The sequence below is a fragment of the Plectropomus leopardus genome, chromosome 22, assembly GCF_026936395.1.
Source record: "Plectropomus leopardus strain MGB_pleo_1.0 chromosome 22, ASM2693639v1, whole genome shotgun sequence".
NCBI classification, from domain to species: domain Eukaryota; kingdom Metazoa; phylum Chordata; class Actinopteri; order Perciformes; family Serranidae; genus Plectropomus; species Plectropomus leopardus.
This window is the reverse complement of record NC_142197.1, coordinates 8126219-8150531: the sequence shown is the minus strand read 5'-3', so window position 1 is coordinate 8150531 and position 24313 is coordinate 8126219. Positions and strand designations below refer to the sequence as shown.

Genomic DNA, 24313 nt, shown 5'->3' with positions numbered 1-24313 from the left:
TGAGTATTATCATTGTTACGTGTGCCAAAGTATAAGTGAAAGAGTGTGTGTGTATATATTAAGTGTGTGTATCTGCTGTGTATATGATGGTGCACATGCTCTATAGTAGCCTATAGTAAATGTTTTTTTTGTTAACTCCTGGGACACTGGGCTAGAGCTAAAACGAGATCCAAATAAACAGATGATAAACAAAACTATTTTTTTTTCTTTGTGCACTGAAGTAGTTGGCTGAGATATAAAAGCCGAGCTGCACCAGTTATTTGAAAAAAAATATAATTTTGGCAGGAGATCAAGATCTCCTCAGTCTGCTTCAGAGAGGATGCTGGGAATTTGACTAAAAATAATTGAAGTAGTTCAGTCAGTCAGATACTACATGGTTGTGCTTCTTTGATTTTTTCCTGTCTAATGTCTTTTTAAATCTGTTTTTATTTTTTCATTTGATGTGTATGGTGGGTTTGAAGATGCTAGAGAGACCCTCTCTGTTCTCATTAAGAGAAAAAGGTCATTTGCATATTTGTGATTCATGCTGGGACGTTAAATGTAAAGCTCATAACACTGAGGACTTGCCTTTTTCTATGATGCGGTTGAGGTTGTTTTTTTTTTATATTGATAGTCGTGTTTCTATAGTTTTTTTGGCTAATATGACAAAATTTTGGATGTACTTAAAAATAAGAAGCATTAAAGGGACTGAAACCATGAATATTTAATTTCTTGATGACAAACAATCAGAAAATATTTTTTGATTATAGTTTTAGTCATATTGATAAAAGTTACTGTAACACAGTCCAACCCAGTTGGCAGAGAAAAACTGGCACTGTATGTTTTTGCAAACCACAGATAAGTTACTTACATTACTGTATAGTGGAAAAAACACACTGTGGTTACACGTAGTTATGTAAAGGGACTACTTGGTTATGGTTAGGAAAAGATTACACAAAAACACACACAAAAAAGCCAGTCTTGGTGCCCCGATCACAGCTGGAGAAGCTGTTGATGTCTTGGTAAAAAAAAAAAGCGCTTTTCGTGGCACAATCCTGGCAGGAAACACAACGATGCCTCCGCAAAAAAATAAAAATCCACTTTTTTTGCCATGACGTTGGAAGGAAATGCAACAACATAAAGAACAACCGCTTTTAATGTTATTATCCCCTGTTGAAAAACAGTAACGGCTCGCTAAACACACCCACGTTTGGTTGTTAAGAAGCCGTTGGAAACACAGTGATGACTCACTAAAAAACATCTGGTGTTGTTGTGTCTCCCTCCACCTCGCAATGACAAAGTCAGCTCACTTTAAAAACACTGACATGACACAAATGTACAAATGTAACATATTCGTGGTTTGCAGAAACTTACAATACCAACATTTTTCCTCCAGCGACCGGGCTGTACTGTCTGGCTCTCAAAGACTACTTCTGACCTGCAGGTATCAGTACAGCATCCCCAACAAAAGACGCAACGGTTAAAACTGCTTTTATCTTTTCATTATTTAGGCATCAGCACACTGAGTTTTCACTGAGGTCTTACGTTCTCCCAAGGCTGTTGTCACTCCACCTACACTTCAGACAGTTACATAATGTTTTATCAGCGCTCTAGTAAGCGTAGAAATGCTTTGCATTAGACAAAAACTACCAAAATGGGGCTCTTTGGACACATTATTGGAGTACTCGACCTGAAAACAATGTACATTTTAGGTAAAAGGCATGAGCATTTTATCCCTGATCATTTTTTTCAAGGGTTAAACTTGTGATTTTGACAATGTAGAGATTATTGTGGAATTAAAGTCATACTCATCTGAGCTCAGAATAATCTGAACTGAATGTCTATTGAAGCATGTGAGCTGCGAAATCAGGGCAACATCTGGATTTTTAGGTGCAGACAAACTATAAAATGTAACAAGTTGATCTTACTTGAAGTAATCTTAGGTACCCATTGCCTTGAAAAAGTGAAGTAAAATTAACTATTAAATGTATGTTTGCTAAGGTTAATGCTTAGATTTACTTAAAAATGTTACTATACTTTACTTAATTTGTGAGGTTGTTGCAATTTAAAAATGACAAGTGAAATTATCTTGTTTTTTTCTAAGTAAACCAAATTACTATGACTTAATACAGCAAAAAAAAAACTTGGTTTCCCGAAGTAGCTAAAACTTAGATTGATTTGATTAAACTTGTCATTTTAAAGTCATAACAACTTCCCAAAATCAAGTAAATGTGACAAAAATGTAAGTAAACCTACCAATTGGGTATAATATAAAAACATAAATTAAGACTCGCAGTTATGTTAATTTACATGTTCATGGTTTCCTCAATTTGTTTTTTTAAAGTTAAATCAACTTTTAAGATTTTGTAGGGAAGGCTGCTGTCACTCCACCTACACTTCAGACAGTCTCAGATTGTTTTATCAGGACTCTAGTAAGCACAGAAATGCTCTAATTGGACAAAATCTACTAAAATTGGGGTTTTTTGGATAAACTATTATGGTCATTTACTTGAAAAAGCAAGGCAAAATCTAGATTTAAGGCAAAAGTTGTGTGCATTTTGACCGTGGTCATCTATTTACAAGGTTAAAATCTGTGATTTGGGACATTTTCCAGTTGTAATTATAATTGTAAAATTAAACTCGTGTCTGTGAGCTGCAAAAGCAGGAGAACATCTGGATTTTTAGGTGTAGTGTGTGCAAATTCAGCTAGTTTTACACCAAACTTTACAAGATGGAGAGATTTGGGAGGAACCTTTGATTCTGGGGCAATTTCTACTAAATTGCATGATTTTTTCACTTATTTGAACTCTCACTCGAGCTCCCCTGACACACTGAACTGTTAAACTCCAACCTGTAGTAAGAATAGAGCCTCCTACCTGCAGCCAGCTGCATCCAGCCGCAGATCTTGTATACGGTGCCGGTGCTGCAGAAGAAGAAGAGCGCGAAGCAGCCGATGCAAGTAAGCACCAGCACCATGGACATGCCGATGAAGAAGGAGGCGGCCTTGAACGCACCGGAGGGGATGGAGCTGAACTCGGTGAAGCTGCCCTGGCAGGTCAAGTCCCGGGACAGCCCGTTCCCGATGCAATAGTGGAACAGACCGAAGTAACCCGCCTGCGGTGTATCCATGCCGTCCCCGATCCAGTACGGCTGGATGAAGCACACCACGTTCACGATGGCGAAAAGGATGGTGAATATGGCCCACAGGACGCCGATAGCGCGCGAGTTGCGCACGTAATTGGTTTGGTAGATTTTGGCTGCCTCGGAGGCGGGGAGCATGGTGGTGGTCGTGCTGGGGGCCCCGGGGATCATCCTCCAGTCTGTGTGCAGGGGGTCTGCTCGGTCCTCAGGATTAACACATCTGCAGCATCTGATCCGGAAAAGGCAAAAATCACAGTCTGCACAACTTGTTTTCGGATTTTATGACTTTATGCAGTCACAGCTGTGCCCACTGCACTCTCATATCCATGGCGAGGTTTTTTGTTTCCTCCTGATGTTTTCCTCTGATTTTCATTCATCACTCTCACAAAACGTGCGCTCCGTGAAAAACAAAAGCTTCAGAAATCCATCCCTCATTCAGCAGCGATTTATCCTACATCTGTCCTCATATTTATGTCAAAATGTCGCTACCTGAGTGCAAAGCCACAGAGTGTTATTCCGATGAGCAGGCTGAGCTGTGTGATTCAGTGTGAGAGCTCGCTGTAATGGTCCGTCTGTGCTCGACGACAGAGCAACAACCGCAGCTGAGATCCTATTGAATTAGAGTAGGAGGATAGCCTCGGATATTACAGGGCCAACCCACATCCCTTAATCCCAGGCTGACGTATTATTCCGCTAACACGCGCGAAATCTTAAACAGACATTATTGCAGCCTATAATAAAAAAACAACTGTAGCTAATTTTCCAAAATTGAATGCTCATATAATGCCATTTCAAAAGCCGCATCACAGTAATACCCTGTGAAGGGGTGTGGACAGATGCACCAAGAGTAAATACAAACAAATGCCTCTATTCAGCAACAATAATTTGCTTTAAAATTCAGTACCTTTTATTTTATTTGTTTGTGTTTTATCTATGTATTTTGTATCTGTGTTTTGTACTTGCTGCTGTCTATCTTGGCCTGGTCTCCCATGAAAAATAGGTTTTTAATCTCAATGGGATCTTCCTGGTTAAATAAAGGTTAAATAAATAGGCCTAAATAAAAATAATAACAATAATAATATTTTTTTTAAAAAGATTTAAAAAGGAAAAAAAACCGCCATGATAGTAATTTAAGATTTAACTTACATTTACTGCTGCATTAGGTCTACCCTGTGAAATTGAGTTTTCCAATGGGAGACCAGTATTAATATACCTGTTATCATTTTTTTCCTGAACACAACAAAATGTGTTGTCTTTGAAAATATATATGTAATATATCATATTGTATATGTTATACACATTACACATAGACTGCCAAGTTATGTAATTGATAATATATTACAGCCTATATTATTGTTCAAAAATATATATATTTTTTTATTATTCATATTTCTTAAAACTAAGTGTTTTAAAAGATGTATTTAATATATTATACTGTATATGTTATACACATAGACTTCTGTGTAATTAATATAATAATATAAAATATAATACAATTAACAATCTCATGTATTATTATCTAATATAATATTTTGTACATTAAAATACTTTAGTATTCATCCAAGACATACAGTCTTCATACATACAATCTGTATAAATAAAAAGTGTATGTAGTGTATGAAGATTGTGTTATTTTATTTTTATTTGATCTAATTTCTATATTTGTCTTGTTTTTATCCTATTTATCATGCCATCACTTTTATGCATTTTTTGATTCGGATCCTTGATTTACTGTAACGTGTGGATTTCCCTGGTGTGGGGGTGTTAATTTAATTTAAATGTGTGATTTTATCTGTGTGCGTATGTTTTAAAAGTATATAAAAGTATCCGATGATGCTTTCTTTCGCAAACAAGTTTTTGGAGCCAAAAACTACATTACCCATGATTCCATGCGTGTATTGTGATTGGCTGGTTGCTCAACACCGTCGTTTGATGTAATCCGAAGGCGCGAAACTCTCGAGTCTTCCACTGTCTGCTTAACCAACTTTTGACGTAGCTTTTCACCGCATTTCAAGTTTGTTACACGTTTTACTCTCAGTTATGGATATTTCAACGGTACCCTGTCGCGTTCACAGTTAATAACTTTCCACTGAATTTCTCGTTTTGTCGTGTTTTGAGTGAATACCGTCGATAGTTTGCTGTACGTGAACGTGAAACTAGCTAACGTAAAACTGTTTGTTTGTAGCCGGTGGGATAAACACGGTGTTGTTGTTTGTTTCACGAAGACCGGGATGTCAACGCCGTTACAGCACCCGGGATATGAGGAGGAGAGGCTGCAGAGGGTCTGGGAGCAGCTGCCCTGTAGAGGGGTCCAGGCGGGCATGCTGCTGTCGCTCATGGGGCAGGTACGTCTGTCGCCGCCGGGGTCGCGCTCAGGTAGCGACCACCGGGGAGGAGGTCGCTCCTGGCCACGGGAGCGCGCATGCATTTGGTAAAGTGTTTGAAGGTGGACATAATTCTATTTCTTCAAATTAAACCAAACAAAGCAACATACAGATTGTTTTATTATGTATTTTTAGTATTTTTGTATCATTGAGGTTTTGCGTGTGGGATACACATTCTTTTAGACTGAATTTTAGTTTTGCCACATACATATCCCTTATCTATAATGCACGGTCTCTGCCTTATTATCAAGTGTTTTATTATATATGTCCAGATCATACCTAATGAATATGGATTTCTTCTTTCCTAGCAAAAGTTCTACAGGGGTATGAATTACGTATTACAATTTACATATCATGCACATCAACAATGATTTTTGAAAAGATGAAACACATAAAATAAAGAAGTACATTAGGGGTTAAAAGGTTATTGCCCTGGCCAATTATTGGGGCCAATATTTGGCATTTCTGTCTGTATTGGCGTTTTGTTTCAATGAGTGCTGATCAAATTAATTAATTTAAAAGTCCAGTGGCATGGGAGGACCTTTTACTTTGTTAAACCTCACAGAGATGTTTTTATTCATTCATTTTTTATTTACATTTTCACTTGACTTTATGAAAAAAAGGTTGCTTGGAACTTGCTGTATATGATGATGAAAAATCAATATCGGTCGACTCCTACAAAACATATCCCTTCTCTTTAATGCACAGTCTCTACTATATTTTCAAGTATTTTATTTTGTATATATGTTCAGATCATGCTTAATAAATAGGCACCTTTTTCCCTTTCCAGCAATTATGATTTATTTATTTATTTATTTTTTTACAAAAGATGAAACATAGAAGATATAGCAGTACATAAACTATATGGGGAAATAAATGCATAAAGTTAACTCTGAAACTTTTTTTTTCCAACCTACTAAAATGATATTTTTTCACCTGTTTATTAGTTTTGAGTCAACAGATAAACAATTAGTCCTGTTTTTAAAAAAAACAACCACTTTTAATCCAAAGGCATATATCAATTTTGGATGAGGGTCTCGGTTGACATAGAAATACTTAGATTAATGATGTTGTTTGCATGGGAATAGCTATCATTTATTTGATAAAGACATCACAGTGGCATTAGAAATATACCGTCATGCACAGGAACCAGATGTTCTGTGTTTAGTGTTTGAAGTGAAACACTACTTGACAACACCTGTTCACAGGAGCCTTTAAAAAATAAAAAAAGGAGAAGAAATAGAATATTAAAAAGACAAGAAAATGCATTCTCAAGCACAAACACACAATAAAAGCATCAGTTAATCCATACATAAAATACATCTAAAAATGTCACAAATACATCAACAAGTATCAGCCACACCCAATTTACAAAATACAGGTGTGTCTTTTGCAGTAGGAAGTATGACATGGAGAACTCGTGTGTTTAGATTGCAAATGATCATAAGGAAATGACTCGATTATAATTTAGTAAATTGGTTGTCAAAATTTTGTTTTTACAGCCGCACCAGTACAGCTACCCGTCAATCTTCATCTATGGTCATCGGGCTTCGGGGAAGAGTCATGTGATGCATGTTTTGCTGAAGGAACTTGAGGTGAGAGACATTTACTGTCAGTTCAGGGGCCCTCTTGGCTTAATGGTGTTTGTTAATAGTATGTAAGGGGTCAAATTTGTTTTCAAAATGACTGTTGTGCACCGTTATTTCTCTCCCTACAAAAGTTGTTACAGGACAAACAATGTCGGTGCGTGACCTGAAACAGTCTGACTCACTGACTGTTTCAGGCTTATATAAACCTTAAACAGATGCTGGAGCTTCAATCACACAGAGCCTCCTTCATCCGACCGCTGAAAGAGTGCTCAGTCCTTGAAAATATATCATTTTATTCAAAGTACTAAAAAATGTCAATTTCAGAGAAATCTCCTTTCACCGAGCTTTGTGTGTGTACTTTGAATGTGTGCGTGGGCTCACATTTCTCTGCTTGATTTAAAATTTATAGAAAGAATCACTAGGTGTCTGATTTAGATTCCTTCCCACCCTTTGCACCCACACGTTGAGCTTTTACCCTCAGGGAGACGCAGTAGACAAATAACAGCCACCAAAAATGAGCACAGAAAGTCTTTCTGACCAAGTACAATTAGAATACTGAATGTATCTCCTCTTAATAAACTCAAAAAACATCCAGCTGTTTTAATTTTGTTAAGTTTAAGTTTGTTTTTAAAAGATATATCATATTGTATATTGACACTGTGTTCGTGCTGTTTGTCCTCATCAGTTGTCATGTATCATCATTTTTCATTATTGTTTTTACTGCTATGTGATGTAGGGCAGCGACTAACGATTACGTCATTGTTGGTTAATCTGTTGATCATGTTCTTGATTTATTGACCAGTTGTTTGGTCTATAAAATGTCAGAAAAGTAAAAAAAAATGTCTTTCAGTGTTTCCCAACACCCAAGATGATGTCCTCAAATGTCTTAATTGGTCCAAACCCACAAACTATTCCATTTCTGACATTATATTGACATTAAGTGTATAAAATTTACAATTTCTTTTAAAAAGATAAAAATAACAATGCTGTAACATGACAATGATGACTTCTGTTCTCTTGGTTAGTAGCAAAGAGTCACAGAATGACTGTAGTAAACTATAAATTGATACTGAGAAAAAAATGAGTTTTAAAACTGTATATTTTAGACAACAGTACTCTTATGTACCACCAAATATAGCAGAGGAGATTTGTGACAATTTGAATATTGAATGATTTCCCTGAGGACAGATTGTAACTGTTTAGAGAGCAAAAAAGGCAAAGCAAAGATCCAGCACAACGTTAAGACGTGTGTTTAACTGTGCAGACATCAAACTGACTGTTACTTATCATCCCTCCTCCTCTCTGCAGCTGCCTCACGCCACAGTCAGCTGTGTCGAATGTGTCTCGGTTGCGTTACTGTTTGAACAAGTGCTGCTGTCCTTCTTCGGCTGCGACGCCGCCTCGCTGCTCCCCCGCAGTCCCTCCCTGTCTGACTTTGTTCGCATCTACAGACAGCAGTGCTCCCAGTCTCCTGCCAAGCAGACACGATACATTGTGAGTGCCTCACACTTTACGCCCAACTGGAAAAAATCACTGCTCACTTGGCACAACACATTACTGTAATCCATTCAACATTGAAATATTTTTTCTTAAGATGTGGCTCTCAAACATTTGTATGATTAGTAGTGATAACATGTACAAATAGATGCTCAACAAAGCTCCAGATTCTCAGCCAGCACAGGAGGGCGTTTGATCTAGCATTTTGGAAAGTGAGCTCACATCATTTAAACAGTAATGTGCCATGATAAAACAGCCATTCACCACCTCTATTATCATTATTAAATATTGAATGCACATGTATATTTTCCAGGTGATGGAAAAAGCCGAGCTCCTGAGAGACACTGATGCCAATTTGCTCCCTGCTCTGCTACGTCTTCAGGAATTGGTGAGAAAGCTCTTTGTGTTATCTATCGAGTGAGCCTCCTTATTGATGTTGCAGTGTGTTGATGATGAAGAGCGATTGAAGGGCTTCTTTTGAAATGAATGACCTTGAACTGAGTGTGTGGAGCTCTTTCATACAACTGTTAGGAAGGATGGTAACCACTTAGAGTATTTTGATTAAAGACATCAGGAGTAAGAAAACTCACATGACCGTTCTTGTTTTTTTCCTGTGAGAGCAAACTGTTTTCTGCTGGATTGTGAGTGTTAAGAGGAATCAGCCTTTGTCAATGTCATGCCGCGTCAGTGTAGGCACACAGGAATCTGAAGTGATAATTAGGATGGAGATTTACATGTGTGTGAAGGATGACAGGATAATGAGGGTGCTGTTTCGGAGAAATTCGTAGCCTTCTTTTGGTTGTGTGCCTCTTGTGGTCTGGCACCTGGTCGCAACTTTTTGTAAAGTCTCGACGTAATCTGCGCATTGTGCCCTGGAAATATCCCAAACAGTGAAATAAGACGAAAATTAGAAAAATACAGGCAGAAGGCAGACTTTCTGCAGATAAATAAACTGCTACACACTTCTAGTTGGTCATAAGTGATGATTTATACTGCGTTCACATGGAATTGGGCACAAAAAATGATTACACAAAAAAGATCCATCCATCCATTTTCTTCCGCTTATCCGCTTAACACCTCACCAGGGAGGCGTCCAGGAGGCATCCTAACCAGATGCCCAAGCCACCTCATCTGGCTCTTCTCAACGCGGAGGAGCAGCGGCTCTACTCCGAGATCCTTCCGGATGACCGAGCTTCTCACCCTATCTCTAAGGGAGAGCCCAGCCAACCTACAGATGAAGCTCATTTCGGCCGCTTGTGCCTGCAATCTTGTTCTTTCAGTCACTACCCAAAGCTCGTGACCATAGGTGAGGGTAGGAACTAAGATCGTCCGGTAAATCGAGAGCTTTGCCTTTCGGCTCAGCTCCCTCTTCGCCACGACAGATTGGTGCAGAGTCCACATTACGGCAGACGCTGCGCCGATCCGCCTGTCGATCTCCCGCTCCATCCTTCCCTCACTCGTGAACAAGACCCTGAGGTACTTAAACTCCTCCACTTGGGGCAGGATCTCATCCCCGATTTGGAGCGGGCACTCCACCCTTTTCCGGCTGAGAACCATGGCCTCGGATTTGGAGGTGCTGATTCTCATCCCGGCCGCTTCACACTCGGCTGCGAACCGATCCAGTGAGAGCTGGAGGTTACAGCCTGATGATGCCAACAGGACCACATCATCTGCCAAAAGCAGGAACCCAATCCTGAGGTCACTGAACCTGATCCCCTCAACACCCTGGCTGTGCCTAGAAATTCTGTCCATAAAAGTTATGAACAGAATCGGTGACAAAGGTCAGCCCTGGCAGAGTCCAACCCTCACTGGAAACGAGTCCAACTTACTGTGGGGAATGAGGACCAAGCTCTGGTACCAGTCATACAGGGAACGGACGGCCTGTATCAGGGGGTCCGATACCCCATATTCCTGGAGAACCCCCTACAGGACTCCCCAAGGGACACGGTCGAATGCCTTCTCCAAGTCCACAAAGCACATGTGGACTGGTTGGGCAAACTCCCATGCACCCTCAGAGATCCTGCCAAGGGTCCGGAGCTGGTCCAAAGTTCCACAACCAGGGCGAAAACCACATTGCTCCTCCTGAATCCGGGATTCGACTGTCCGACGGACCCTCCTCTCTAGTACCCCTGAATAGACCTTACCTAGACCTTACTTTTGTTTTACTATTTCAATTAATTTTCTTCTCAGTTGTTTCTGATTTCTTTTGGAACGTTTCTTGCCAAGTTACTTGTTCCCTTTTTGAAACATATTTTTGAAAGATATCAAACCAATTTGCGCAGGTTTCAGAGGTTTAAATGCTTGTGCAAGTCTTACAAACGTAACACAAGAAACTGATGTCGATCCAGAAATCGTATAAACTTGAAAATCCTCACATTTGGCGTTTTTGCATTATAATTTAATTATATGATTAATTGACTGATCAAAATTGTTCCTCATTTTCTGTCAACTGACTGATCAGGCCAGCACTAAATAAAGTACACAGAACATTAGATATAAATATATAAAACACATAATGTGAATGAGGTAGTCATTTCTGTAGCCATGGAGACGTACTCTCACTGAGTCCACTCATACAAAGAAGCTGTTATATGACATATTTCTTTCTGTGTCCTCCTCAGGTTGAGGACAACGTGACCGTCATCCTGCTCAGTGAAATCGTCTGGGACAAGTTCAGACCAAACACCGGCTGTTTCGAGCCCCTTCTGCTCCATTTCCCTGACTACAGTAAAGGTATAATCTCACACTCACACACACTCACGTGCTACATCAGCCAGTGTCATGAATAAACTCCCTCAACGCTGCATAATGATGATGAACACTTGGCGGATGCGTTGTGAGATTTGTACCTGCGATTTTGTTCTAACACTTTAAGCAGCCACTGTATAAATTCAGCACTTTACAGGGAGTGAATCATTGTACTTCATATGTGAGTGTATGTACAATATCTCTGTTTTTGTGTGAGTGTGGTGACAGTAGTGTCCTGTGTGTGTCTTTGTCCGTTGGTGTATTTGAAGGTGAGCTGCAGCAGATTTTGTCCCAGGACAGACATCCATCATATTCAGCTGAGCTTTACTCGTCCTACATCAACATCCTGCTGGGAGTCTTTTACTCGGTCTGTCGGGACCTCAGAGAGCTGCGCCACCTGGTCAGACACACACACACACACACACACACACACACACACACACACACACACACACACACACACACACACACACACACACACACACACACACACACACACACAAGTCAGTAAAGATTTTTCATTGTTTTGATTTTCTTTCATTCTTGCGTCATTGATTTCTCTTTCTTCTCTTTTCAACCAGGCTGCCCTCAACTTTTCAAAGTTCTGCGAGCCGTTAGTAGAAGGAAAAGGTAAAGCACAAAGACGTGTATTCATTCATCTGACAGCTGATCAATATTTAAAGATACCTTATTTCTCCCTGTTCTTTGTGTTTATTTGAAGTGGGATCTCTCTATCATGTTGAAATGCCCTGAAGCTGTTTGGACGTTTCAATATTTACCTCTTCAAAGCTGCATTATTGATTTTATTTGGCCAGTTGGGGGGATGCTATAAAAACAACATTGACATTTTCCCACCATACAAAGTTTTTGTGTTGCATGTGTTGGAAAACATTTGCCCGTTTACATATCCACCATCTTTTAGGAGGTTCACATCAGCATAACCCCAAAATGCAGAAGATTAAACAAGGCTAAAGTAGAAAAATTGCTGTTCCTGCAGCTCTGCTTTGGTTCCTCTACATCTGGTGTGACAGAAATATCTGGATCTTAGCTGCTTGGTGATCAGCTTTCTTCGGCTAGTCACGAACTTCATGTGTGTGCCATTTAAGGTTGGGTACCATTAATTATTTGAACCGATACTGGTTCCAGTTCCAGTTAGGTACCCAACAGTACCTTTTGACGGTACTTTACTTTCTCCATGATAACAAAAATTTAATTTTTGAACAAGCTAAAAGGGTAATGTAGAAGAATAAATCACATCTTTTCTATCTATTTATTTCAATTTCAAAAAGCTGAAAAATCAAAACAATGAGGCCTAGTCCACACGTACAAGGGTGTATGTAGCTTTCTGTATGGCCTTTTGTCCAGACGCAGACTGTGTTTTAGGTCACTGAAATTTTGTAAAACTCCCTCCAGGTAGAAGATTTTAGTAAACTTTCAGTTTTTTTCAGGCTGATTGGCCAATATCATCTTCTTTGCATGATTGGCCAAAGTAGCTTTACGGTTATATTGCCACCTTAGTTTGGCATGGTCTCACAGAGCTTCAGCTGTTTTTTCATTTGGATGGAGATTTAAAATAGTGCTTGTGTGGACTAGATTTATTTATTCATTTTTTTTTTATTCAAGAGTTGTGAATTGAGACTGCAGTCAGGTGACAATTATAGACTGCAGTCAGGTGACAATTATAGGTGACAATTATAGGTTGAGACTGCAGTCAGGTGACAATTATAGGTTCACATCACACAGTCATTTGAGCCTTTCTGAATACTGACCTTCTCTTTCTAAGCAAACCTTGAACTCATGGTTGCTATAAGTCGCTTTTTCAACAATGCTGCTCTGTTTTATGTCCTCAGTGAAGGAGACTGACACGCACAAGCTGTGGAGAAACATCGAGCCGCATCTGAAAAAAGCCATGCAGACTGTTTACCTGCGAGAAGTGTCCAGGTACTTCACATCAGTCAGCTAATGAACCGTATCACTTTTGATCTAACGGCTCCTTCTAGTCATTCTGCCCTCTGGTGAACAGCATGATTAAGTGTAATGACTGATGCTGCGGTTTATTGTTCATAGTTTCTGTCTTCTCGTGTCTCTCTGTTCAGTCTTCAGTGGGAGCAGATGCAGCAAATGGAGGAGAAGGAGAGCGGTGCTTTGAGAGGTACCAACAAACGCTGAGCGCTGTTGCACATCGTGACATTTGCAGAGCAGATGTTAAACTGTTAAACACCTGATAGGGTGCTGTGACACCCTGGATTTGTGTTAAAATTGTGCATCACACCAAAAATAAATTCCAACATATTAACAACAAATCTTGAGTCGCACTGAACATCATGATGTACTGTGTTAAAGTTTATTTAGTTTTCAAGATATAGTGCACATCTGATTCATTGCATTTATTTCCCAACAGGTTTATCTGCTCACACTCATGTTGAACTGCCTTATTACTCCAAGTTCCTGTTGATCGCTGCCTACCTGGCATCCTACAACCCCGCCCGCACAGATAAACGCTTCTTTCTAAAGGTACAGGAATTTTATCTTGTGAGGTTCAACACCAGAAAGAGTGTTGATATTGTACAGATTGAAAGGGCCTCTGTAATTCATACATATTATTTAATTGTTTAGTCTTGTATGAATTAATGAGTTTGATGTCTCTGTGTCCTCCCAACAGCACCACGGTAAAATAAGAAAAACAAACTTCTTGAAGAAAAATGAAAAGGTGATCATCTTAACATCACACTTGCTTTGACTCACAAGTTTAAGATATAACCTGTTGATACAATAATAATATATTTGTCTCCACTTCTAGACAAGTAACCACCTTCTGGGGCCAAAGCCATTCCCTCTGGACCGCCTGCTTGCCATTTTTTACAGTGTAGTGGACAGCAGAGTCGCCCCCACTGCAAGCATCTTCTCTCAGGTCAGCATCCGCTTGTCTGCTCCTGCAGTCACATTTAGGCACTTCACATTTGCATTTTACCATATTTTCCTAAACATTCTGAATGCAAGCACAGATATAAACCCCTGTCTAAGTGCACAAAGAGCACCTACTAACATCTGGATTTTGTCTTTAATGGGAAAAGTTAAAGTAGTCACAGGTATTAATCGGCTCCAGCTCCCAGTGGCAATAATGAAACATGGCATCCAACTGGACACGCTAATTTTTGTCCCTTTTCCAGTGCGATGCAATGAAACACTGTCTCAAATTCCATCTGATCAACATTTTTCCAAATTAGTCTGCACTGAGTTTGAAAGAGAGAATGAATAAATAAAAGCTACAAAAAAGAAGTACCACTGTAACTTTTTCACCGCCATCCGTGCTGCTTTCTTCTTTTTACCAGCCCTGTTTTCTGGCATGTTTGTGACATTGAGCCCGACACACCAGTAAAAACAAAGAAAGACATACATATCTACTGCATAGCTGCGTACACTACTGTGGCTTACTTGCAAATGGTAAAAGAGTCTATTACGAGTTTTCAGTTTTCAGACCTGCATCATTTGCTGGTTTGGAAATGCTGCTGAGGCACAGAAAAAGACTGTTAGGAAAACAGTAACTACAGCCAGGAAACTGTTGGGGATTGAATTGCCAAATATTGAATGTACTTACAGAGAGCGTTATTAACAAGGCAAACATCATCGCGGGTGATGAGAGGCATCCACTGGCCTCCTCATTTAACTTGCTACCATCTGCAAGACGGTATTGCCCCCCTCTTTTTACAAAAATCAGATCCAAACTGTCCTTTATCCCACAAGCCCTTTTTTGTTATGTCGATATGTGGAAATGTCAAGTAATTGTTGCTGCCAACCAATTTCCCCATGGGGAAAAATAAAGTATCTATCTTTCTATCGAAATTAATTGCTCTCAGAAGATATTGCTAACTTTTACTGTCAGTGTAATGCCCACATTCAAGGTTATATTCAGGATAAACTGTAATAACTTTGTGATCCTCTGACCTTTCCTCTTGACAAGTCCTTCATTTGTTGATGGTGTGGATAGTCTGAGATTATCGGAAAATAATGACATAAAGTCAGCAGAACACTAAAATCAATAATCCGAAACTATAGTAGTTAAATTAACCTCCTAAAGTCTCTGTATGCATGCTTTTTCAACATGACTAGTTCTGTTAGAGAAACACTGAGCTCTGTAGTGGTTTCATTTTGCCCTTCATTTAGTCCTGTGGTGCCTGTAATCTTTCTCCATGATAATGGCTCCCTAACAGAGCTGTAGTAAGTCTCATGAGTCTGCAAAGTGGCTTCTACGGAATGAGAAAATATTTAATTTATGCTTTTTTCCACAGTTTCCCAGATAAGTAAATGGAAGAGAATGTACACTGTGATAATACGTATTTTAAACAACGTTTCCCTCATATCGAGGTGCAAATGACACTCTGTTTTCTGTTAAATGAAGCCTAATGACCACAGTGCCTCTGATGACAGTTTTCTACCCATATGGTCATGAGTTTCGGGACCCGTGGCCAAATGCCGATCTATTTATGGCCCTGAGCATGAAATGGTTTTAGGAAATTAGCTTCGACCCATATCTGCGACTGGCTCTCTCTATCACTTAGTGCCTCACATCAAAGTGAGAAGAAGCTGTGTTTAAAGAAGTGGAACAGAGAGTCATTTCATGTTTCCCCCTCTGTTCTCCATTCAGATCTCCTCTCTAGTGACCCTGCAGCTGTTGACTCAGGTCAGTCACGACGACCAGCTCGACGCCCCCAAGTACAAATGTGCCGTTTCTATGGACTTCATCTGTGCCATCTCCAGGTGTGTGTCTGTTAATGCAAAGGCTGAATTAAACAAGTAAAGTCACCTCTTACAAGTTTTTTTGACTGAGAATGTGTTTTGTGTGATTTATGTTCCAGGACGGTGAATTTTGAGATTGTCAAGTACCTTTATGACTTCCTCTGAGTCTCCTGAGAATAAAGGAGAGACGACACACAGTGACAGTAAGACAAAAGAAGGATTTCTACCTTTAAAAACGAAATAAGGAGCTCGGACTATTGTTGGGAATTTTAAGGAGGAAAATTAATCCAATTATGTCTCTGCCCCCTTGTGGATGATGAAAACGATTTTTTTTCTTGTTAAGTCTCTCAAAATTAGAAAAAAACTCTCCCTGTTAAATATTTGAATTCTTATAAAATAAATGCCACATTGGCAACTTCAATTCATATTTGTTTTGTTCAAAGTCAAATTTTGCCATTTATTTAAAAGAAATTTCCAAAGAGTCTAGTTGTGATTTCTTTTTTAGTATAACACACAGAGAGCCAGTATATAAGATAGTTCATTCTGCTTAACATGATAGGAGAAAACAAGATGAATAGGATGCAAGTTTAGCGTTTTTTTCTGACATAGAGCAACCTTGGCACCGTGCAAGTGAATCATCGTCCTTGCTCAGAGGGAGGATTTTGTTTCCATGATGTGTCACCTTTGTTTATCCGGTTGTATGAGGTTGCACACTGAATTCATAGGATACTACACTCTGTAATGGAGAAAATTTAGAAGCTTTTGTGAAGATTTATTATGTAAAATCAACAAGTCTGCGCCTTAAGTTTGGCTCTAGTTTGCGTGGTTTCGCTCAAAAACACGGGGAAATAAGTAATGAGCAACTTGGCATGAAATGTCCTTCAAACTGGTAAAAAAAAAAACAAAGGTGACAAGAAAATGATCTTAAATTAGATTTAAAAAATGTTACCTAACTAGGGAAAAACATCAAGAAACTTTAAAAAAAAATATTGCTATTATGATTTATATTTAGTATTTTTTATTTTATTGCATCACTTATTCCAGAACATTTTTGTTTTTTGTTCTCTCACTTTTTTATGCTGATTTCAGGTCATTTTCTTGTTAATTTTTACTAATTTCTTGCTACTTTTGGGGTGTTATGTTACCCATTACATATTTTCAAAATTTTTGTGAGAAATAAAGCCAATTTCCTTATGTTGCTAAGGATAAACACATTATGTGACACCTTGAGGTAAGTTTAAGGTAAGTTTTTTTTTTTTTACTTAACCAATTTTAACTTTTTTGTGTATGCCCCCTACCTAAAATCCAAACTAAATAAGTATTTTACTAAATTCAAGGGTCGTAATGCAGCAAAATAGGAAAAAATCCGGTGGCGTTAAATACTTTTGCAAGGCACTGTAAGTTTTGTCTGCAGTTTTTATGACAACAAAGAGGCTGAACTGAAGCCTGCAACACATTTATATCCAGAACAATTAATGGAGACATTACACAGTAGACTTAAATTATTAATTTTTATTGCACAAATATGCAAAAGCTGAGAAAAAAAACACACATTCAGCTGTCTTCTAACAGAAGGCACCAGTCGAGCAAAGCCAGCAAACATAACAAATGTAATCTATATCTGTATTTATTCTGAACACTCGGCCAATGAAACACCCACACACAAATGCAACAAAACCACAAGCCAGTGTTTTTCTTTTTACTTTAACTTTATTTGAAAACATTTTAAAAAAGGTTAAAAAAGTTAAACATTTTAGAGTCTGCACACTGCTAAATCTCTTCAGACACTTTCACCTGTTCCTGTATTTCACAGCCTTTGACTTAATCAAATTAGCATGGATGTTAAGCACACTGCAGAGTCAGAGCTTCCTCCTGTAAACCCCACAGGCAAGAATGGGTAAAAACAGATTAAAGTATTTTGATGCAGAGGAGCTCAGACCCAGAAAAAAAAGATTTGGGAAGCAGTGAGTGCATATAATTGCCAGTCTGCTCCACTATCTCGCTCTCTTATCCTGCAGGGTATCTGTGGGTTCGTCTGAGAGATCATCCCTTGTGCCAAGGTGGCCTTGGGAGAGCTCAGCGTCAATAAACAAGGACAATGAGCAGTTTGCAAAGGTTGGCTGAGTCATCCAAATGCATTTAAAGTGCATATGTGTCACCGTTAAAGAATAAAAACAAGACAGTACACTGGCATTTATATTAAACTGGTTTCAATCTTAATAGAAATCTCAGTCTGTGAATGACGTTTTCACCGGAGGCCTTGTACTGAAGCTCTCGGGTCAAATCATGAATTAGGATGAGGCAGTCTGGACGGGCAGATCCTAAACGCTGTGCCTCCTGTTGTGGATCATCGCCACAATGTGGGAGAGGTCCAGACTCTTCATCATCACCTCCATGAAATCTTCATCGCTGCGAGCGCCGGCCACAAACTCCTCCAAGGAGAGCTCGCCTGTTGGAGGGGAAAGATTGTATTTTAAGACATTGAATACATGCGTTTTTTTTCCTCAAATTTAAAGGCAGGTCAATTGCATTTTTTCTGGGTTTTTCAAATGAAAACACTCACTGAGCTGTTAGCAGCAACGCAGGGTAGAGCGTTGAGTGCTGAATAATACTAAGTATTCATCTAGATTTTGGGTGTTGCAATATACCGGTATTAATGATAACAGTGATATTTTAAAAATGAAATGTTGATGTGATTTTAATAATACACATAAAATATATATATATATATATATATATATATATATATAAATAATCCAGCAGCTCGTAAATAATTTATGTTTTGTAATTTGTTTATGTAATTTATGTACTCTACTAAACTCTGCTCTACTACTTTTAAAACAGTAATTTTACGTCACAGAACACAGGAGTTGCTGGACTACTGTTGCGTATAATTCTTAAAGAAGGCTTAGCTCAGTCACATAAAGGGAAATAACGCAGTCCTGAGGATTCATATGCAACAATGTCGCTATGCCAAAAATATATAAAAATATATGCTTTGACCAAAATTTGAATGTTCACAATTGACAAGTAACACTACTCAGAAAATGCAGAATGATTTAAAACCCTAAAATAAATAAAAAGATAAATAAATAATGAAATCCACAGTGAGCACTGCACTTTGGCTCACTCGTAGACAATTTGAAGGTCTTACTTGTGCAAAAGTTGAATTAGCAAGTTTTGTTAAAAAAAAGGATTGTTGATTGTTACTGTCTTCAACAGCCGCCTACAGAATATCTTCTTATTGTGCTTGGGTTTTTTTCCCTGACTCAAGACAGCACTGGAGCTGATAAAAGTCCGAACTCTGTTCACCCACGATTGATTTCTCCTTAAATCTTCCCATACAGTGCCAGGACACACTCACCATCTCCGTTTATATCAATCCTGTCAAACACGCGGTTCGTGAATTCCTCAGCAGTTCCTTCCTGATTTTCATTCCCATTGATTGCACGGATGGCCTGCAGGGACAGAGTAAAATCAGTGTGCCATGTTGAAGCCAGGACTTGCTATAAATTCCAGTGTTGCAGGTGCATAATGTTCACCGTACCTTTATGATGTTGAGGAGTTCATGCCGGTCAATGCAGCCGTTGCCATCCACATCATAAAGTTTGAAATACCAGCGCAGTTTGTGCTCCATCTTTCCTCGCATCACCAGACTGAGAGCCGCCACATACTCCATAAAGTCTATGTAGCCATCCTGCATTTTTAAAAAAGCATAAACATTACTAAATTATAATGCACACTTGATATAAAACTATTTTCAGACATCCAAAGTGATAAATCAGGCCCCCAGTTGAAAGAGATCCCCCTCATCTCAACTCCACAAGCGGTCTGTGTGAAATAAAGCGTGCCAGGACGCAGGATTATCTCCAGGGACGGTCTGAACGCAGGCAACAATTTTAGCATCAAAGCGTTTGTCTCACAGATAATCTCACTGTTTAAATCATGCAGAAAGATTACCACGGGGGACTAAATATAGCTTCTCAGACAGACACATCCTGCAATGACCCCGTCGCACGCTCCGAGACACTCTTAATTAAAAGTGATTCGAGGGTTACAAGGGGAGCATATCTGCGTTCTTGGAGTCCTGCGTTTTCTAGCTTAATATCCCTTTAATGTGACACGTTAACGAGAACAGAATGTACAGTATGTTTCCCTGGAGGACAAGTGTTTAAAAAGCTGACAGTTTATAGCCCACTTACATATGTTATACTCCTAAAACCCACAGCCCCAATATAGCAGGCCAGACAGTTTTTTTTTCTTTAGACATTGATATCTCACAGTAGATTTTTACCATTAAAATTGCATTAAACACCTTTCTCCTTTCATGTATTTGTAATTTGAAATGTAAAGATAGCCCTTACCAATCTCTTACAATGTTAGTTTATAAAAACATAAGACTCTGGGGTACAAAGTTTTTGCTTAAGGTCTTTATGTCCATATTGTGCAAATTTTATTTCTGTTTTTTCTCATTCAAAAACATCACACATACTAGGAATCCCACGGTAACCATCACACCTTGTAAGCTTTAACAAGCAACTTTCACTGCAGTCAAAGTGTAAATTTGAATGTATCGTGTTTAAAAGTGCAGCATCTTACCTTGTTCATGTCAAACGTGCGGAACATCTGCTCGATGTAGGCGTTGGCCTCAGGATCCAACCCTCGCAGCCCGAAAAACTGCTTGAACTCGTGCAGGGTGAGCTGACCTGAGGGGCACTCCGTCATGAATTTCTTGTACCAGAGGTGCATCTCCACTGCCTGCAGGTCATCCACGGTGCTTCCTGTTGAGTTACCCATTTCTCTCTGATACCTGGGTGTGTATTTTAGATAGATGGAGTTTTTTTTTTTTTTTTGCAGCTGGTGCACCAAACCTCTCAGCCCAATTGGTCTACTGTGAAGCGGAGGTTATCCCTCTTCACAGTCACACAACAATGGGACTTGGGGTGAGATTGGCGGCGGGGGCCTTTTGTAGCCGTCTGTGTTTGGGGATGAGGCGGCGCACTCCCCTCTGTGTCCTCCTTGGGTCTAATCAGTGGCTGTAATCCGGGCGAACACACAGATGATCAGCATAATCGCCACATTTAAAGGCCACGTTTACCATGAGAAGTGCTGACAAAGACAATACAGCTTTCATCCCTCACGTGGATCCATCACAGACATGCATAAATAGTCATGCATGAGACTCAAGTATGAGTGGAGCAGCTGTTGATTAAGTGTGTGCACACTACAAAACACACCAAACTCAGTAGATTAATCATTAAAGGTAGGCAACTTTTTTTTGGAAAAAAAAGTTACATTTGTAATTGAATTTGTCTGTCTTTTGTTTAAGGGCCCGAGCACCAACAGTGCAAGGACCCTATTGTAATTGGTCCGTTTTTTCTAATTATTAGGGCCCAAGCACTGACCAGTGCGAGGACCCTATTATAACTGAAGGAATTCTTCTTCTTTTTTTTTTGAACAAGTGAGACCCATTTTTAAGGGCCTTAACATACTTAAAATGTCACTAAATTTTGCACAGACATCAGGGCTGGTGCAAAATTTGACATTTTACATGTTAAAAAAATGTCTCAAGAGTGCCACCTAACAGACTTCAACCAATGAGATAACATGCTTTCCAAACTGTGGACCTGCCAAAATTTTTAAACTCGCCAAAAAAGTTATAAAAGCCAGAGGCTGTAAAAACATGAAATTATCATTAAATTTTTAAATTTCTGACTGTCCTTGAACATATCACATGGGACGAACACTTCATGCATTTTCTCAGAGTCACTCAAAGTCTGACTGAATGCGCATGTTTGTTGTTTAGTTAAATATCTTAAAGTTTGTGTCTTGATTTTTAAAAAAAATTAAATATGTCGGCGTTTTCCGCAGTGAAGGGCTTCCTTGACTGTTGTTGTTGATTCCATCGCAGTAGTACCCCCTCAAACGGGCCCTGCCCCTTTGTGACGTGATGACACCATCAAACCCATTCAAACTGCAATTTTTGATCCTATGGCCATTAAAGCATAAAAACATTGTATTGTTTCATTTCTGGGTGTCATTCTGGGGCTTTTACCTTGAAATTTGTCTGTTTACTATTTTCCATCTGTAGACGTCTTTTTAACCATATTTTGCACATGGAGAAAATACATGCTGTTTCCACGAGGTGTGCTGTCACAATAAATGTTGCTGCAAATCATTGACATATTTCAGGCTGTGATAAAAACAACAACAAAAAAATAGCTATTTTGCATGTAGGATATTAAAAATAATTACTGTGGTGAAGTTAGTTTTAGGTTGGTTATTCGACTGACATTCGCGTCAATCCAGCAGCGTCGCTTTGAATCACTAATTCACTGCTGTGCGCAGTGTTGCCCTTTCTCAGAGAGATGCAGCCGCATCAGTAGGCGTCCAGCAAGTAGCCTCAACGTGCGCAAAGGTGCAAGGACCCGTTCATCGCTGCTTGCAGCTTTAATATTAATATTACTGTTTTCTTTTCTCTCCTCTGCATATGTATTTTAATATGCATTTACGTGAAGCACACAACAAATATGCACTACGTTAAACCAGTTATTCTGGTATGTAGGAGAGAAAGAAAGGGGGAGAAAATTATATTATGAATTAATTAATAAAGACGTAATAAATACGGGGTGCAGGAGGAGGGTGTAACTGCAAATTGTGGTTGGGGTTTTTTTTTTTGCCTTTTTTAGGTATCTGCCAGCAACATTTTAAATGTTTTTTTTTTTTTTTTTAGTTTTTTTATATATACTTGTGTTACATTCTGAAAAAAAGATTACAAAACATTATTTGGTAGAGAATTTTATTTGGATACCACAGTTTAAACCCAGAAGGCATGATTCATGACTGACTGATACAGTAACTTAACAAACGTTACAGTTAGTGTTGTAATTAAGACATAAAAAAAACTGCAGAAAGCTTTTTGATCTTAGACTTGATACCAGAAAAAAAAGGTAAAATAATATCTCAAAAATGTCAAAGTGCCTTTGTATGAAATGAAGACTCACTTTCTAAATGCCGTTCCAATATTTAAAAGCAGTATTGAGTTAGTGGTATTCAGCAGCTATGTGTGGTTAAATTTTTCTTACAACTTGTATTATCAGTCATAAAATGACAAATAACACATTTATATATACGTATTAGAATTTTAACTAAACTATGGACTAAAATAAATGTGTTATACAAAAGTAAAAGTAAAAACTTCATTATTAAATGTAGCTGCGGGTCTTTTTAAAGCAACACTTCACTTTGCATTTTGTAATTTCTCACATTGACATTCCAAAAAATTGTTAAATTCACAATAGTTGCCTCTGAGATACATTCACAGCACGAGCGTAATTAGTGTTTCTTACTGTCCATAAAAATTTGCAAAACATTTCAGATTATCACAGGAAAACCACAGAAAGCAGCATCTCCGCAGCTAACAGGTGTCGCCACAGTCATTGTTGATTTCATGCCACATAAGGATCAGCCCGTTTGCCAAAAAACAACAGATGTTGCCGCAAAATGAAATATGATGTATGCTTCAGACAGGCACAGATGTAAAAAAAATTTGGCTGGTGAAGTAGCTTTCGTTCAGAAATCCTTCCTTTGCTGTAGTGCAATAATGTAATACAAAAAACTTCCCCTTCTAACATATTTGCCTCTCGTTTGCATTACCCTGTAACATTTGCATTAACAGTCATATCAGCGGATATGAATGATGAATGGCAGCAACAGGTTTTTGTCTCACAAATAGCCTGAAATACAGTTTCCAACACTTAGGAAGAGCTTTTCCTAACAATAACAAAACACACATTATGGAACCACATGTAAAAAATGACACTAATAAGTAGGGATGTCCCGATCGGGGATACGTCGTATTTATACGTCCACCTTCACACAGGTATTGCAAATGGAGAACACGATTTGTGGCAGATATACACGTTTTGTTCGTTATGACGGGAAATGTTAGTTACGCTATAAAACTACTTTGAAGTGGAGTTGCTATTATATCACTCAGTTATAATGTTCTGCAATTCTTTTGTTCTGAAATGCTACACTAAGTGCATTTGAGATGACTTTCTGAAGACACATTTTAGTTTGTTCTTTGTTATTTTATAAAAAAAAAAACACTGTTATGTAGAATCGAGAGCTATTTCTTAAGACATTTTAGTTTGTTTACTTGTTTGTTTGTTTTTTTGTTTTGTTTTTTAAAGCTGCATTTAGTAGGATCGAGAGCTGTTTCTGAAGACATTTTGG

General features: G+C 38.7%; 3 protein-coding genes across 11 annotated transcripts in view; 1 reads left to right on the top strand and 2 right to left on the bottom strand.

Moving 5' to 3' along the window:
• lhfpl3 (LHFPL tetraspan subfamily member 3) overlaps window positions 1–3739 on the bottom strand; it is a 68003-nt gene extending 64264 nt beyond the window's left edge. For all 8 annotated transcript variants that reach the window (XR_015775528.1, XR_015775530.1, XR_015775529.1 and 5 more), the window contains exon 1: window positions 2856–3739. Coding sequence is in view for 1 of the 8 variants with exons in the window: in XM_042511540.2 (XP_042367474.1) it covers window positions 2856–3291 (436 nt within the window). In the remaining 7 variants the exon portion in view is untranslated. The remainder of the gene's footprint in view (window positions 1–2855) is intronic.
• Window positions 3740–5018: 1279 nt separating this feature from the next.
• orc5 (origin recognition complex, subunit 5) lies at window positions 5019–16496 on the top strand. Of its 2 annotated transcripts, XM_042511257.2 has the most exons (15): window positions 5019–5175; window positions 5306–5465; window positions 7007–7099; window positions 8402–8587; window positions 8904–8978; window positions 11212–11323; window positions 11608–11738; window positions 11920–11968; window positions 13189–13279; window positions 13435–13490; window positions 13740–13852; window positions 14001–14048; window positions 14139–14249; window positions 15984–16096; window positions 16195–16496. In XM_042511257.2, the coding sequence occupies exons 2-15, from the start codon at window positions 5352–5354 to the stop codon at window positions 16238–16240; spliced, it is 1338 nt and encodes a 445-aa protein (XP_042367191.2). In that variant the 5' UTR covers window positions 5019–5175; window positions 5306–5351; the 3' UTR covers window positions 16241–16496. The 2 variants fall into 2 exon arrangements, with proteins under 2 accessions (XP_042367191.2, XP_087928822.1); XM_088072696.1 differs by having other exon boundaries at window positions 5033–5465.
• Window positions 16497–17765: 1269 nt separating this feature from the next.
• Window positions 17766–21086, bottom strand: guca1aa (guanylate cyclase activator 1Aa). The gene is made up of 4 exons (XM_088072698.1): window positions 20675–21086; window positions 19623–19772; window positions 19440–19533; window positions 17766–18524 (listed from the first exon to the last, which is right to left on the bottom strand). The coding sequence occupies exons 1-4, from the start codon at window positions 20870–20872 to the stop codon at window positions 18397–18399; spliced, it is 570 nt and encodes a 189-aa protein (XP_087928824.1). The 5' UTR covers window positions 20873–21086; the 3' UTR covers window positions 17766–18396.
• Window positions 21087–24313: the final 3227 nt, after the last annotated feature.

What these genes read in the sequence shown, in the direction of transcription:
- guca1aa (XM_088072698.1), bottom strand. Translation starts at nt 20,872, where the DNA reads ATGGGTAACTCAACAGGAAGCACCGTGGATGACCTGCAGGCAGTGGAG. An exon ending in AACTCCTCAACATCATAAAG is followed by an intron (nt 19,534 to 19,622) that starts GTACGGTGAACA and finishes CTGTCCCTGCAG; the next exon opens with GCCATCCGTGCAATCAATGG. An exon ending in GATTGATATAAACGGAGATG is followed by an intron (nt 18,525 to 19,439) that starts GTGAGTGTGTCC and finishes CCCCTCCAACAG; the next exon opens with GCGAGCTCTCCTTGGAGGAG.
- orc5 (XM_042511257.2), top strand. Translation starts at nt 5,352, where the DNA reads ATGTCAACGCCGTTACAGCACCCGGGATATGAGGAGGAGAGGCTGCAG. An exon ending in TGCTACGTCTTCAGGAATTG is followed by an intron (nt 8,979 to 11,211) that starts GTGAGAAAGCTC and finishes TGTCCTCCTCAG; the next exon opens with GTTGAGGACAACGTGACCGT. An exon ending in GCCGTTAGTAGAAGGAAAAG is followed by an intron (nt 11,969 to 13,188) that starts GTAAAGCACAAA and finishes TTATGTCCTCAG; the next exon opens with TGAAGGAGACTGACACGCAC.